The sequence below is a fragment of the Bombina bombina genome, chromosome 5, assembly GCF_027579735.1.
Source record: "Bombina bombina isolate aBomBom1 chromosome 5, aBomBom1.pri, whole genome shotgun sequence".
In the NCBI taxonomy this organism is placed as follows: domain Eukaryota; kingdom Metazoa; phylum Chordata; class Amphibia; order Anura; family Bombinatoridae; genus Bombina; species Bombina bombina.
In genome coordinates this window covers 1161508122-1161522215 of record NC_069503.1, presented here as the reverse complement: position 1 = coordinate 1161522215, position 14094 = coordinate 1161508122, and the positions used below count along the sequence as shown (strand labels likewise).

The 14094-nt window shown below is 43.1% G+C and overlaps 1 protein-coding gene across 1 annotated transcript in view; it reads left to right on the top strand.

Moving 5' to 3' along the window:
• SCRT1 (scratch family transcriptional repressor 1) overlaps positions 1–2696 on the top strand; it is a 268201-nt gene extending 265505 nt beyond the window's left edge. The window contains exon 2 of the mRNA XM_053715501.1: positions 1972–2696. Within this exon, the coding sequence (XP_053571476.1) occupies positions 1972–2696 (725 nt within the window). The remainder of the gene's footprint in view (positions 1–1971) is intronic.
• Positions 2697–14094: the final 11398 nt, after the last annotated feature.

Here is a 14094-nt window from a genome sequence, read left to right as displayed (position 1 = left end):
ATAACCCTCCCTATAACTCATCCTATTGCACCATATAACCCTCCCTATAACTCCTCCTATTGCACCATATAACCCTTCCTATAACTCCTCCTATTGCACCATATAACCCTCCCTATAACTCCTCCTATTGCACCATATAACCCTCCCTATAACTCCTCCTATTACACTATATAACTCTCCCTATAACTCATCCTATTGCACCATATAACCCTCCATATAACTCCTCCTATTGCACCATATAACCCTCCCTATAACTCCCCCTATTACACTATATAACTCTCCCTATAACTCATCCTATTGCACCATATAACCCTCCATATAACTCCCCCTATTACACTATATAACTCTCCCTATAACTTATCCTATTGCACCATATAACCCTCCCTATAACTCATTTCACTGCTCTATATAACCCTCCCTATAACTCCTCTCACTGCACCATATAACCCTCCCTATCACTTCTCATATTGCACCATATATCCCTCCCTATATCTCCTCGTATTGCACCATATAACTCTCGCTATAACTCTTACTATTGCAACATATAACCCTCCCTATAACTCCTCATATTGCACCATATAACCCTCACTATAACTCCTCCTATTGGCCATATAACCCTCCCTATAACTCTTCCTATTGCACCATATAACCCTCCCTATAACTCCTCCTATTGCACCATATAACCCTCACTATAACTCCTCCTATTGCACCATGTAACCCTCCCTATAACTCCTCCTATTGCACTATATAACCCTGCCTATAACTCCTCCTATTGCACCATATAACCCTCACTATAACTCCTCCTATTGCACATATAACCCTCCCTATATCTCCTCCTATTGAACCATATAACCCTCCCTATAACTCCTCCTATTGCACCATATAACCCTCCCTATAACGCCTCCTATTGCACCATATAACCCTCCCTATTACTCCTCATATTGCACCATATAACCCTCACTATAACTCCTCCTATTGGCCATATAACCCTCCCTATAACTCTTCCTATTGCACCATATAACCCTCCCTATAACTCCTCATATTGCACCATATAACCCTCACTATAACTCCTCCTATTGCACCATGTAACCCTCCCTATAACTCCTCCTATTGCACCATATAACCCTGCCTATAACTCCTCCTATTGCACCATATAACCCTCCATATATCTCCTCCTATTGCACCATATAACCCTCCCTATAACTCCTCATATTATACCATATAACCCTCCCTATAACTCCTCATATTATACCATATAACCCTCCCTATAACTCCTCATATTATACCATATAACCCTCCCTATAACTCCTCATATTATACCATATAACCCTCCCTATAACTCCTCCTATTGCACCATATAACCCTCCCTATAACTCCTCATATTGCACCATATAACCCTCCCTATAACTCCTCATATTGCACCATATAACCCCTCCCTATAACTTCTCATATTGCACCATATAACCCTCCCTATAACTCCTCATATTATACCATATAACCCTCCATATAATCATCCTATTGCTCCATATAACCCTCCCTATAACTCCTCCTATTGCAACATATAACCCTCCCTATAACTCTTCCTATTGCACCATATAACCCTCCCTATAACTTGTCTTATTGCACCATATAACCCTCCATATAACTCCTCCTATTGCACCATATAACCCTCCCTATAACTCCCCCTATTACACTATATAACTCTCCCTATAACTCCTCCTATTGCACCATATAACCCTCTCTATAACTTTTCCTATTGCACCATATAACCCTCCCTATAACTCCTCCTATTGCACTATATAACCCTTCTTATAACACCTCCTATTACACTATATGACTCTCCCTGTAACTCCTTATATTACACTAAATAAACCTCCCTACAACTTCTCATCCATAAAACTTATATGATTGCTACAAATAATATAATTTCCTTGCAAATGATGTGAACTGTATTGTATTTTTATTCTTTAGGTTACATCAGTGAGTACATACCTCCTTCTGTTTATGATGGTGACAGTGATGGAGCAATCAAAATTCCTTCCCCTGATACCCTCTACACTGCAGTGCACAGCGAGTATGGAGCCCCAGACTCGGAGCCCCCTGACAGTCCACAATCAGAAATCACTGGAGGCTACATCAATGGGGATACTGCTGTTAGTGAGGGCTACTCTGTGGATGCCTTCTTCATCACGGACGGGAGATCTCGCCGTAAGGTGTTGAGTGGTGGTCGATCCTTACAAAGGCACAGCTGCAGTGAGTGCGGGAAAAGCTATGCCACGTCTTCCAACCTGAGCCGGCACAAGCAGACTCACCGTAGCCTAGATAGCAAGCTTGCCAAGAAGTGCACCACATGTGGTAAAGTGTACGTGTCCATGCCGGCCATGGCAATGCACCTGCTCACCCATGACCTCAAGCACAAGTGTGACACTTGCGGCAAAGCCTTCAGTCGACCTTGGCTGCTCCAAGGCCACATGAGGTCCCACACTGGTGAGAAGCCCTTTGGTTGTGCCCACTGTGGCAAAGCCTTTGCTGACCGCTCCAACCTCCGTGCACACATGCAGACGCACTCCGCCTTCAAACACTACAAGTGCAAACGCTGCAGTAAGACCTTCGCCCTCAAGTCCTACCTGAACAAGCACTATGAGTCAGCCTGCTTCAAAGGAGCAGTTCCCCCGCTCAGTCCCATGGAGGACTGAGAGTGGTTGGGTTGGGGGGCACTGAACATCTCTCATCTCCAAGCTTTTGGCTATAAAATCTCAGCATCTTGTCTCTGCCAAATGTGGTGCTGAATGTTTGTGGCATCCTTTGGAAACTTGATGAATATTAATTTCCTGATTGGTTGGAGGATGCCGATTTCTCCTCTGTAGTTTTATTTTAGTTATAAGATCATTCCTTTTTTGTTCTTAAGCTCTCATTTAACACTTTTCATGTTAATAGTTTATTAAGTTCCTAAAAATGCCATGTTCTTAAAAAGTCTTATTATTTGTTTTGCTAGTTACAGTGTCTGAAAGGGATCATTGGAATGACACTAAGGGACCATTGGAATGACACTAAGGGATCATTGCAATGACACTAAGGGATCATTGCAATGACACTAAGGGATCATTGCAATGACACTAAGGGATCATTGCAATGACACTAAGGGATCATTGCAATGACACTAAGGGATCATTGGAATGACACTAAGGGATCATTGGAATGACACTAAGGGATCATTGGAATGACACTAAGGGATCATTGGAATGACACTAAGGGATCATTGGAATGACACTAAGGGATCATTGGAATGACACTAAGGGATCATAGGAATGACACTAAGGGATCATTGGAATGACATTAAGGGATCATAGGAATGACACTAAGGGACCATTGGAATGACACTAAGGGACCATTGGAATGACACTAAGGGATCATTGGAATGACACTAAGGGATCATAGGAATGACACTAAGGGATCATTGGAATGACACTAAGGGACCATTGGAATGACACTAAGGGATCATAGGAATGACACTAAGGGATCATAGGAATGACACTAAGGGATCATTGGAATGACACTAAGGGACCATTGGAATGACACTAAGGGATCATTGGAATGACACTAAGGGATCATTGGAATGACACTAAGGGATCATTGGAATGACACTAAGGGACCATTGCAATGACACTAAGGGATCATTGGAATGACACTAAGGGATCATTGGAATGACACTAAGGGATCATAGGAATGACACTAAGGGACCATTGGAATGACACTAAGGGATTACGTAAGCCATTGTCACTTGTAACTGACCCCTGTAACGTTATGTTTTCTGATCATATCTGCTGAGCAAATATTCAATTGTTAAAGGGACTGGAAACCCCAACATTTTCTTTCATGATTTGGATAGAATATACCATTTTAAACAACTTTTCAATTTACTTCTATTACAAGGGATACAAAGAGAACAAAGCACATTTAAAAACAGAAGTTAATTTAGAAGTGCCTTAAAATTACTTGCTCTATCTGAATCATGCACGTTTAATGCTGACTTTCCTATCCCTTTAAGTTGCTGTAGATTGAGTAATATAGGGTGCGTTAAAGAGGGTTATATGGTGCTATAGGAGTTATAGGGAGGGTTATATGGTGCCATAGGAGTTATAGGGAGGGTTATATGGTGCAATAGGAGGAGTTATAGGGAGGGTTATATGGTGCAATAGGAGGAGTTATAGGGAGGGTTATATGGTGCCATAGGAGTTATAGGGAGGGTTATATGGTGCAATAGGAGGAGTTATAGGGAGGGTTATATGGTGCCATAGGAGTTATAGGGAGGGTTATATGGTGCAATAGGAGGAGTTATAGGGAGGGTTATATGGTGCCATAGGAGGAGCTATAGGGAGGGTTATATGGTGCAATAGGAGGAGTTATAGGGAGGGTTATATGGTGCAATAGGAGGAGTTATAGGGAGGGTTATATGATGCAATAGGAGGAGTTATAGGGAGGGTTAGAGGGAGGGTTATATGGTGCAATAGGAGGAGTTATAGGGAGGGTTATATGGTGCAATAGGAGGAGTTATAGGGAGGGTTATATGGTGCAATAGGAGGAGTTATAGGGAGGGTTATATGGTGCAATAGGAGGAGTTATAGGGAGGGTTATATGGTGCAATAGGAGGAGTTATAGGGAGGGTTATATGGTGCAATAGGAGGAGTTATAGGGAGGGTTATATGGTGCAATAGGAGGAGTTATAGGGAGGGTTATATGGTGCAATAGGAGGAGTTATAGGGAGGGTTATATGGTGCCATAGGAGGAGTTATAGGGAGGGTTATATGGTGCAATAGGAGGAGTTATAGGGAGGGTTATATGGTGCAATAGGAGGAGTTATAGGGAGGGTTATATGGTGCCATAGGAGGAGTTATAGGGAGGGTTATATGGTGCCATAGGAGGAGTTATAGGGAGGGTTATATGGTGCAATAGGAGGAGTTATAGGGAGGGTTATATGGTGCCATAGGAGTTATAGGGAGGGTTATATGGTACCATAGGAGGAGTTATAGGGAGGGTTATATGGTGCCATAGGAGGAGTTATAGGGAGGGTTATATGGTGCCATAGGAGGAGTTATAGGGAGGGTTATATGGTGCAATAGGAGGAGTTATAGGGAGGGTTATATGGTGCCATAGGAGTTATAGGGAGGGTTATATGGTGCCATAGGAGGAGTTATAGGCAGGGTTATATGGTGCCATAGGAGGAGTTATAGGGAGGGTTATATGGTGCCATAGGAGGAGTTATAGGGAGGGTTATATGGTGCCATAGGAGGAGTTATAGGGAGGGTTAGAGGGAGGGTTATATGGTGCCATAGGAGGAGTTATAGGGAGGGTTATATGGTGCCATAGGAGGAGTTATAGGGAGGGTTATATGGTGCAATAGGAGGAGTTATAGGGAGGGTTATATGGTGCCATAGGAGGAGTTATAGGGAGGGTTATATGGTGCCATAGGAGGAGTTATAGTGAGGGTTATATGGTGCAGTAGGAGGAGTTATAGGGAGGGTTATATGGTGCAGTAGAAGTTATAGGGAGGGTTATATGGTGCAATAGGAGGAGTTATAGGGAGGGTTATATGGTGCTATAGGAGTTATAGGGAGGGTTATATGGTGCAATAGGAGGAGTTATAGGGAGGGTTATATGGTGCTATAGGAGGAGTTATAGGGAGGGTTATATGGTGCCATAGGAGGAGTTATAGGGAGGTTTATATGGTGCAATAGGAGGAGTTATAAGGAGGGTTATATGGTGCCATAGGAGGAGTTATAGGGAGGGTTATATGGTGCCATAGGAGGAGTTATAGTGAGGGTTATATGGTGCAGTAGGAGGAGTTATAGGGAGGGTTATATGGTGCAGTAGAAGTTATAGGGAGGGTTATATGGTGCAATAGGAGGAGTTATAGGGAGGGTTATATGGTGCTATAGGAGGAGTTATAGGGAGGGTTATATGGTGCAATAGGAGGAGTTACAGGGTACAATAGGAGGAGTTATAGGGAGGGTTATATGGTACAATAGGAGGAGTTATAGGGAGGGTTATATGGTACAATAGGAGGAGTTATAGGGAGGGTTATATGGTGCAGTAGGAGGAGTTATAGGGAGGGTTATATGGTGCAGTAGAAGTTATAGGGAGGGTTATATGGTGCAATAGGAGGAGTTATAGGGAGGGTTATATGGTGCTATAGGAGGAGTTATAGGGAGGGTTATATGGTGCAATAGGAGGAGTTACAGGGTACAATAGGAGGAGTTATAGGGAGGGTTATATGGTACAATAGGAGGAGTTATAGGGAGGGTTATATGGTACAATAGGAGGAGTTATAGGGAGGGTTATATGGTGCAATAGGAGGAGTTATAGGGAGGGTTATATGTTGCAATAGGAGGAATTATAGGGAGGGTTATATGGTGCAATAGGATGAGTTATAGGGAGGTTTATATTGAGCAATACAATGAGTTATAGGGAGGGTTATATGATGCAATAGGATGAGCTATAGTGTGGGTTATATAGTGTAATAGGAGGAGTTAAAGGGAGGGTCATGTGGTGTATTAGCTGGAGTTAAAGGGAGAGTCAAATGGAGTAATAGCTGGAGTTAAAGGGAGGTTTATATGGTGCAATAGGGAGGATAATATGGTATAAGAGCTGGAGTTATAGGGAGGGTTACATAGTGTAGTAAGAGGAGTGAAAGTCTAAAGGAAGCAATAGGGGGTGTTATAATTGTGTGTATCAGGGATTATTTTAGGAGCTACTAAAATACTAAAAAGATTTATTTTTTTCCTTATAGAAAGACTTACAGCTTAACAATATTTTTTATAATTGTTATCAATAATTAACCCTATTATAAATGTATTGCACATTTAATTACTTTAGATTAACCCCTTTGCTGCCAGCACTATGTTTTTAGTTTCCCATAACAAAGCTAGGTCCCTTGACCTTGATTGACATCAGTGTGAGGGGACACAGATAGAACTGACCAGTTACCAATACTCTCTTGATGTAACCTCTGACCCCAGAGTGCCTTGCTATTTACCTTGCATTTAGTGACCTTTACATGTTCAGTGTTTGCACCATGGGCTTTACCTGGCAAGGTGCAATAGAAATCCAGTGCCCATGAATGTGCAACCTACTGGAAAGAGTTTTTGGGGACTGTAATGTTGTGGCTATAGTACCATCCTCTCCCACCCATCAGATTGTGCCCAGCCAGATGTTGCTCTCTGCTTGCTGGACAGACAAGACTCACAAGATCATTAGTAGGCTTAGACTTTGGGCTTATGTGGTTGTCTCTGCTCTGGGGTGGGATTTTCATTATGGATAGAACCAAGCTGATATATTCAATGGGGTGGTTGTTACCAATGATACACCTACTCCTAGGTGGGCCCAGAACACTAATAATTAAAGTTATGATCTCCTCGAGAGCATCTCTTTTTTATTGACCATTTGTCCAACAACATTTTAATGTCTTCCCTATTCTGCATGCACCTCTTCACTGGATGCCTTTATATATAGGTGCAAGTTTTCTCTTAAGACATAAATCATTGCTCAGATCTGGTCATTGGTGGTGCTCTTTTGACTCTCAGCAGGTCTCTAGTAGCTGTCTCCCTACACTCAGCAAGTCTTAGGCAGGGATAGGCACAGACAAAGGCTGTGGCGGACATTTTCCAAAGTACAGACCTTAGTGAAGGACACCAAGGTACATTTGAAATTAAAAATATTATTTTATAGTGCTTGGTGTTATTATACTGATGCAGATACCACTGATCCTATAACCAGCCCTCCTCTGGCTATACCCATGTGCCAGTGTCACTACTGTGTCATTATATAGTGCTGGGTGTTATTATACTGATGCAGATACCACTGATCCTATAACCAGCCCTCCTCTGGCTATACCCATGTGCCAGTGTCACTACTGTGTCATTATATAGTGCTAGGTGTTATTATACTGATGCAGATACCACTGACCCTATAACAGCCCTCCTCTGGCTATACCCATGTGCCAGTGTCACTACTGTGTCATTATATAGTGCTGGGTGTTATTATACTGATGCAGATACCACTGACCCTATAACCAGCCCTCCTCTGGCTATACCATGTGCCAGTGTCACTACTGTGTCATTATATAGTGCTGGGTGTTATTATACTGATGCAGATACCACTGATCCTATAACCAGCCCTCCTCTGGCTATACCCATGTGTCAGTGTCACTACTGTATCATTATATAGTGCTGGGTGTTATTATACTGATGCAGATACCACTGACCCTATAACCAGCCCTCCTCTGGCTATACCCATGTGCCAGTGTAACTACTGTGTCATTATATAGTGCTGGGTGTTATTATACTGATGCAGATACCACTGATCCTATAACCAGCCCTCCTCTGGCTATACCATGTGCCAGTGTCACTACTGTGTCATTATATAGTGCTGGGTGTTATTATACTGATGCAGATACCACTGACCCTATAACCAGCCCTCCTCTGGCTATACCCATGTGCCAGTGTCACTACTGTGTCATTATATAGTGCTGGGTGTTATTATACCGATGCAGATACCACTGATCCTATAACCAGCCCTCCTCTGGCTATACCCATGTGCCAGTGTCACTACTGTATAATTATATAGTGCTGGGTGTTATTATACTGATGCAGACACCACTGACCCTATAACCAGCCCTTGTCTGGCTATACCCATGTGCCAGTGTCACTACTGTGTCATTATGTAGTGCTGGGTGTTATTATACTGATGCAGATACCACTGACCCTATAACCAGCCCTCCTCTGGCTATACCCATGTGCCAGTGTCACTACTGTGTCATTATATAGTGCTGGGTGTTATTATACTGATGCAGATACCACTGACCCTATAACCAGCCCTCCTCTGGCTATACCCATGTGCCAGTATCACTACTGTGTCATTATGTAGTGCTGGGTGTTATTATACTGATGCAGATACCACTGATCCTATAACCTGACCTCCTCTGTCTATACCCATGTGCCAGTGTCAATACTGTGTCATTATATAGCGCTGGGTGTTATTATACTGATGCAGATACCACTAACCCTATAACCAGCCCTCCTCTGGCTATACCCATGTGCCAGTGTCACTACTGTGTCATTATGTAGTGCTGGGTGTTATTATACTGATGCAGATACCACTGACCCTATAACCAGCCCTCCTCTGGCTATACCCATGTGCCAGTGTCACTAGTCTGTCATTATATAGTGCTGGGTGTTATTATACTGATGCAGATATCACTGATCCTATAACCAACCCTTGTCTGGCTATACCCATGTGCCGGTGTCACCACTGTGTCATTATATAGTGCTGGGTGTTATTATACTAATGCAGATACCACTGATCCTATAACCAGCCCTCCTCTGGCTATACCTATGTGCCAGTGTCACTACTGTGTCATTATATAGCGCTGGGTGTTATTATACTGATGCAGATACCACTGATCCTATAACCAGCCCTCCTCTGGCTATACCTATGTGCCAGTGTCACTACTGTGTCATTATATAGCGCTGGGTGTTATTATACTGATGCAGATACCACTGATCCTATAACCAGCCCTCCTCTGGCTATACCCATGTGCCAGTCTCACTACTGTGTCATTATATAGTGCTGGATGTTATTATACTGATGCAGATACCACTGACCCTATAACCAGCCCTCCTCTGGCTATACCCATGTGCTAGTGTCACTACTGTGTCATTATATAGTGCTGGGTGTTATTATACTGATGCAGATACCACTGACCCTATAACCAGCCCTCCTCTGGCTATACCCATGTGCTAGTGTCACTACTGTGTCATTATATAGTGCTGGGTGTTATTATACTGATGCAGATACCACTGACCCTATAACCAGCCCTTTTCTGGCTATACCCATGTGCCAGTGTCACTACTGTGTCATTATATAGCGCTGGGTGTTATTATACTGATGCAGGTACCACTGACCCTATAACCAGCCCTCCTCTGGCTATACCCATGTGCCAGAGTCACTACTGTGTCATTATATAGTGCTGGGTGTTATTATACTGATGCAGATACCACTGATCCTATAACCAGCCCACCTCTGGCTATACCCATGTGCCAGTGTCACTACTGTGTTATTATATAGTGCTGGGTGTTATTATACTGATGCAGATACCACTGACCCTATAACCAGCCCTCCTCTGGCTATACCCATGTGCCAGTGTCACTACTGTGTCATATAGTGCTGGGTGTTATTATACTGATGTAGATACCACTGACCCTATAACCAGCCATTGTCTGGCTATACCCATGTGCCAGTGTCACTACTGTATCATTATATAGTGCTGGGTGTTATTATACTGATGCAGATACCACTGATCCTATAACCAGCCCTCCTCTGGCTGTACCCATGAGCCAGCATCACTACTGTGTCATATAGTGCTGGGTGTTATTATACTGATGTAGGTACCACTGACCCTATAACCAGCCATTGTCTGGCTATACCCATGTGCCAGTGTCACTACGGTGTCATTATATAGTGCTGGGTGTTATTATACTGATGCAGATACCACTGATCCTATAACCAGCCCTCCTCTGGCTATACCCATGTGCAAGTGTCACTACTGTGTCATTATATAGTGCTGGGTGTTATTATACTGATGCAGATACCACTAATCCTATAACCAGCTCTCCTCTGGCTATACCCATGTGCCAGTGTCACTACTGTGTCATTATATAGTGCTGGGTGTTATTATACTGATGCAGATACCACTGACCCTATAACCAGCCCTTCTCAGGCTATACCCATGTGCCAGTGTCACTACTGTGTCTTTGTATAGTGCTTGGTGTTATTATACTGATGCAGATACCACTGATTTCATAACCATCCCTCCTCTGGCTATACCCATGTGCCAGTGTCACTACTGTGTCTTTGTATAGCGCTGGGTGTTATTATACTGATACAGATACCACTGACCCTATAACCAGCCCTCCTCTAGCTATACCCATGTGCCAGTGTCACTACTGTATCATTATATAGTGCTGGGTGTTATTATACTGATGCAGATACCACTGACCCTATAACCAGCCCTGCTCTGGCTGTACCCATGAGCCAGTGTCACTACTGTGTCATTATATAGAGCTGGGTGTTATTATACTGATGCAGATACCACTGATCCTATAACCAGCCCTCCTCTGGCTGTACCCATGAGCCAGTGTCACTACTGTGTCATTATATAGAGCTGGGTGTTATTATACTGATGCAGATACCACCGATCCTATAACCAGCCCTCCTCTGGGTATATGTGCCAGTGTCACTACTGTGTTATTATATAGCGCTGGGTGTTATTATACTGATACAGATACCACTGACCCTATAACCAGCCCTCCTCTGGCTATACCCATGTGCCAGTGTCACTACTGTATCATTATATAGTGCTTGGTGTTATTATACTGATGCAGATACCACTGATCCTATAACCATCCGTCCTCTGGCTGTACCCATGAGCCAGTGTCACTACTGTGTCATTATATAGAGCTGGGTGTTATTATACAGATGCAGATACCACCGATCCTATAACCAGCCCTCCTCTGGGTATATGTGCCAGTGTCACTACTGTGTTATTATATAGCGCTGGGTGTTATTATACTGATACAGATACCACTGACCCTATAACCAGCCCTTGTCTGGCTATACGCATGTGCCAGTGTCACTACTGTGTCTTTGTATAGAGCTGGGTGTTATACAGATGCAGATACACATCCAGTATTTAAGTCAGGCTTTATTTATTCCATAACTTATCACCCAATATCGCTAGCATTCTCTTGACAAGCCAATAACTTTATTCACACTACATTTTTTTTTATTCCTATTATTTAATCAGAAAGAAAACATATACTAAGGTTGTGGCGTACACTGCAAGGGCTAGTCATGGATACCAGTGTCCGTGTACGGACACCTTGCCTACTCCTGGCCTTAGGTAGCTGTCCCTCTAAATTCAGCAGGTCTCTGATAACATCTCCCTACACTCGGCAGATCTCTAATGTCTGTACACTCTGCAGATCTCTAATACAATCTCTGTACACTCAACAGATCTCTAAATTATGTCTCCGTACACTCGATAGATCTCTACTATCTGTACACTCGGCAGATCTCCAATAACATCTCCGTACACTCGACAGATCTCTAAATAACGTCTCTGCACACTCGCTAGATCACTAATAGCTGTCTCTTTACACTCTGCACATCTTTAATAGCCATCTCTTTACACTCAGCAGATCTCGAATAGCCATCTCCGTACACTCGGCAGATCTATAATAGCCGTCTCCGTACAATAGGCAGATCTCTAATAGCCGTCTCTGTACACTCGACAAATCTCTAATAGCCGTCTCCGTACACTCGGCAGATCTCTAAAAGCCATCTCTGTACACTCGACAGATCTCTAATAGCCGTCTCCGTACAATAGGCAGATCTCTAATAGCCGTCTCTGTACACTCGACAGATCTCTAATAGCCGTCTCCGTACACTCGGCAGATCTCTAAAAGCCGTCTCTGTACACTCGACAGATCTTTAATAGCCGTCTCCGTACAATAGGCAGATATCTAATAGCCGTCTCTGTACACTCGACAGATCTCTAATAGCCATCTCCGTACACTCGGCAGATCTCTAAAAGCCATCTCTGTACACTCGACAGATCTCTAATAGCCGTCTCCGTACAATAGGCAGATCTCTAATAGCCGTCTCTGTACACTCGACAGATCTCTAATAGCCGTCTCCGTACAATAGGCAGATCTCTAATAGCCGTCTCTGTACACTCGACAGATCTCTAATAGCCGTCTCCGTACACTCGGCAGATCTCTAAAAGCCGTCTCTGTACACTCGACAAATCTCTAATAGCCATCTTTGTACACTCACCAAATCTCTAATAGCCATCTCCATACACTCGGCAGATCTCTAATAGCCATCTCCGTACACTCAGCAGATCTCTAATAGCCGTCTCCGTACACTCAGCAGATCTCTATTAGCCATCTCTATACACTCGGCAGATCTCTAATAGCCATCTCCATACACTTGGCAGATCTCTAATAGCTGTCTCCGTACACTTGGCAGATCTCTAATAGCTGTCTCTGTACACTCAGCAGATCTCTAATAGCTGTCTCCGTACACTTGGCAGATCTCTAATAGCCATCTCCGTACACTCAGCAGATCTCTAATAGCCGTCTCCGTACACTCAGCAGATCTCTATTAGCCATCTCTATACACTCGGCAGATCTCTAATAGCTGTCTCTGTACACTATTTGGTTAAGGACTGTGCTTTTCTAAGGCCCACAAGGTCACTTATAACCTCTCCTGGTATGAAGTGGTATCTGATAAACATTCCTTGTATTCTAGATGCCTCAGATTTGACTTAATATATTTTACAGACTCAGGCATGTTTAAACTTCTCTGGCAGCAAAGGGGTTACTTTTCCTCTCCTCCATGAAACAAACAAATGCCACTAAAAGTGTCTTTTTTAACACATGCCCCCACCCACGTAAGCAATTTCCAAGCCATTTGGAATCATTAGCAATAAAACGGAGTCGGTTTCTTTGAAACAGATCACATTCTTACTAATGCTCTTTGAACCCCTGCTGCAATGCATGCTGGGTATTGTTCGGTGCAGAGCGCTGATACAATTTCCATCTTTCTTTGGATTGAAGGGTGCCAGAATTGTATCGCTATGCCAAAGCATTTGTCACTTTTTGTTAGAAAAAGGAAGATTAAGGCGAAAAATTTTATCCAAGTTTTAGGATTTGGTGAGGGTCTGGGGATTGGGCCCAACTCATGTTATTTTGTTGGGGTTTTTTTGCATGCCAGAGTTTAGAATCTATGCCAATTTTATAGGGTATTTTGGGGTTTCTGCCAAATGTTAGTGCTTAGCGGCAATATATTCCTGCAAGGAAACTTCTGCAGAACATTAAGCAATAATAATGCATGCCATTTGTAAGATACGCGGTCTTTCTGAGAAATCAGGAACTGCCTCAATTATTCTAATATCAGGGATTGTGCAGAGTTCTATTGTGTTTGGGGTAGCCATTTACAGCAGCAGTGCATGTTTGATAACTTTGTATATATTAA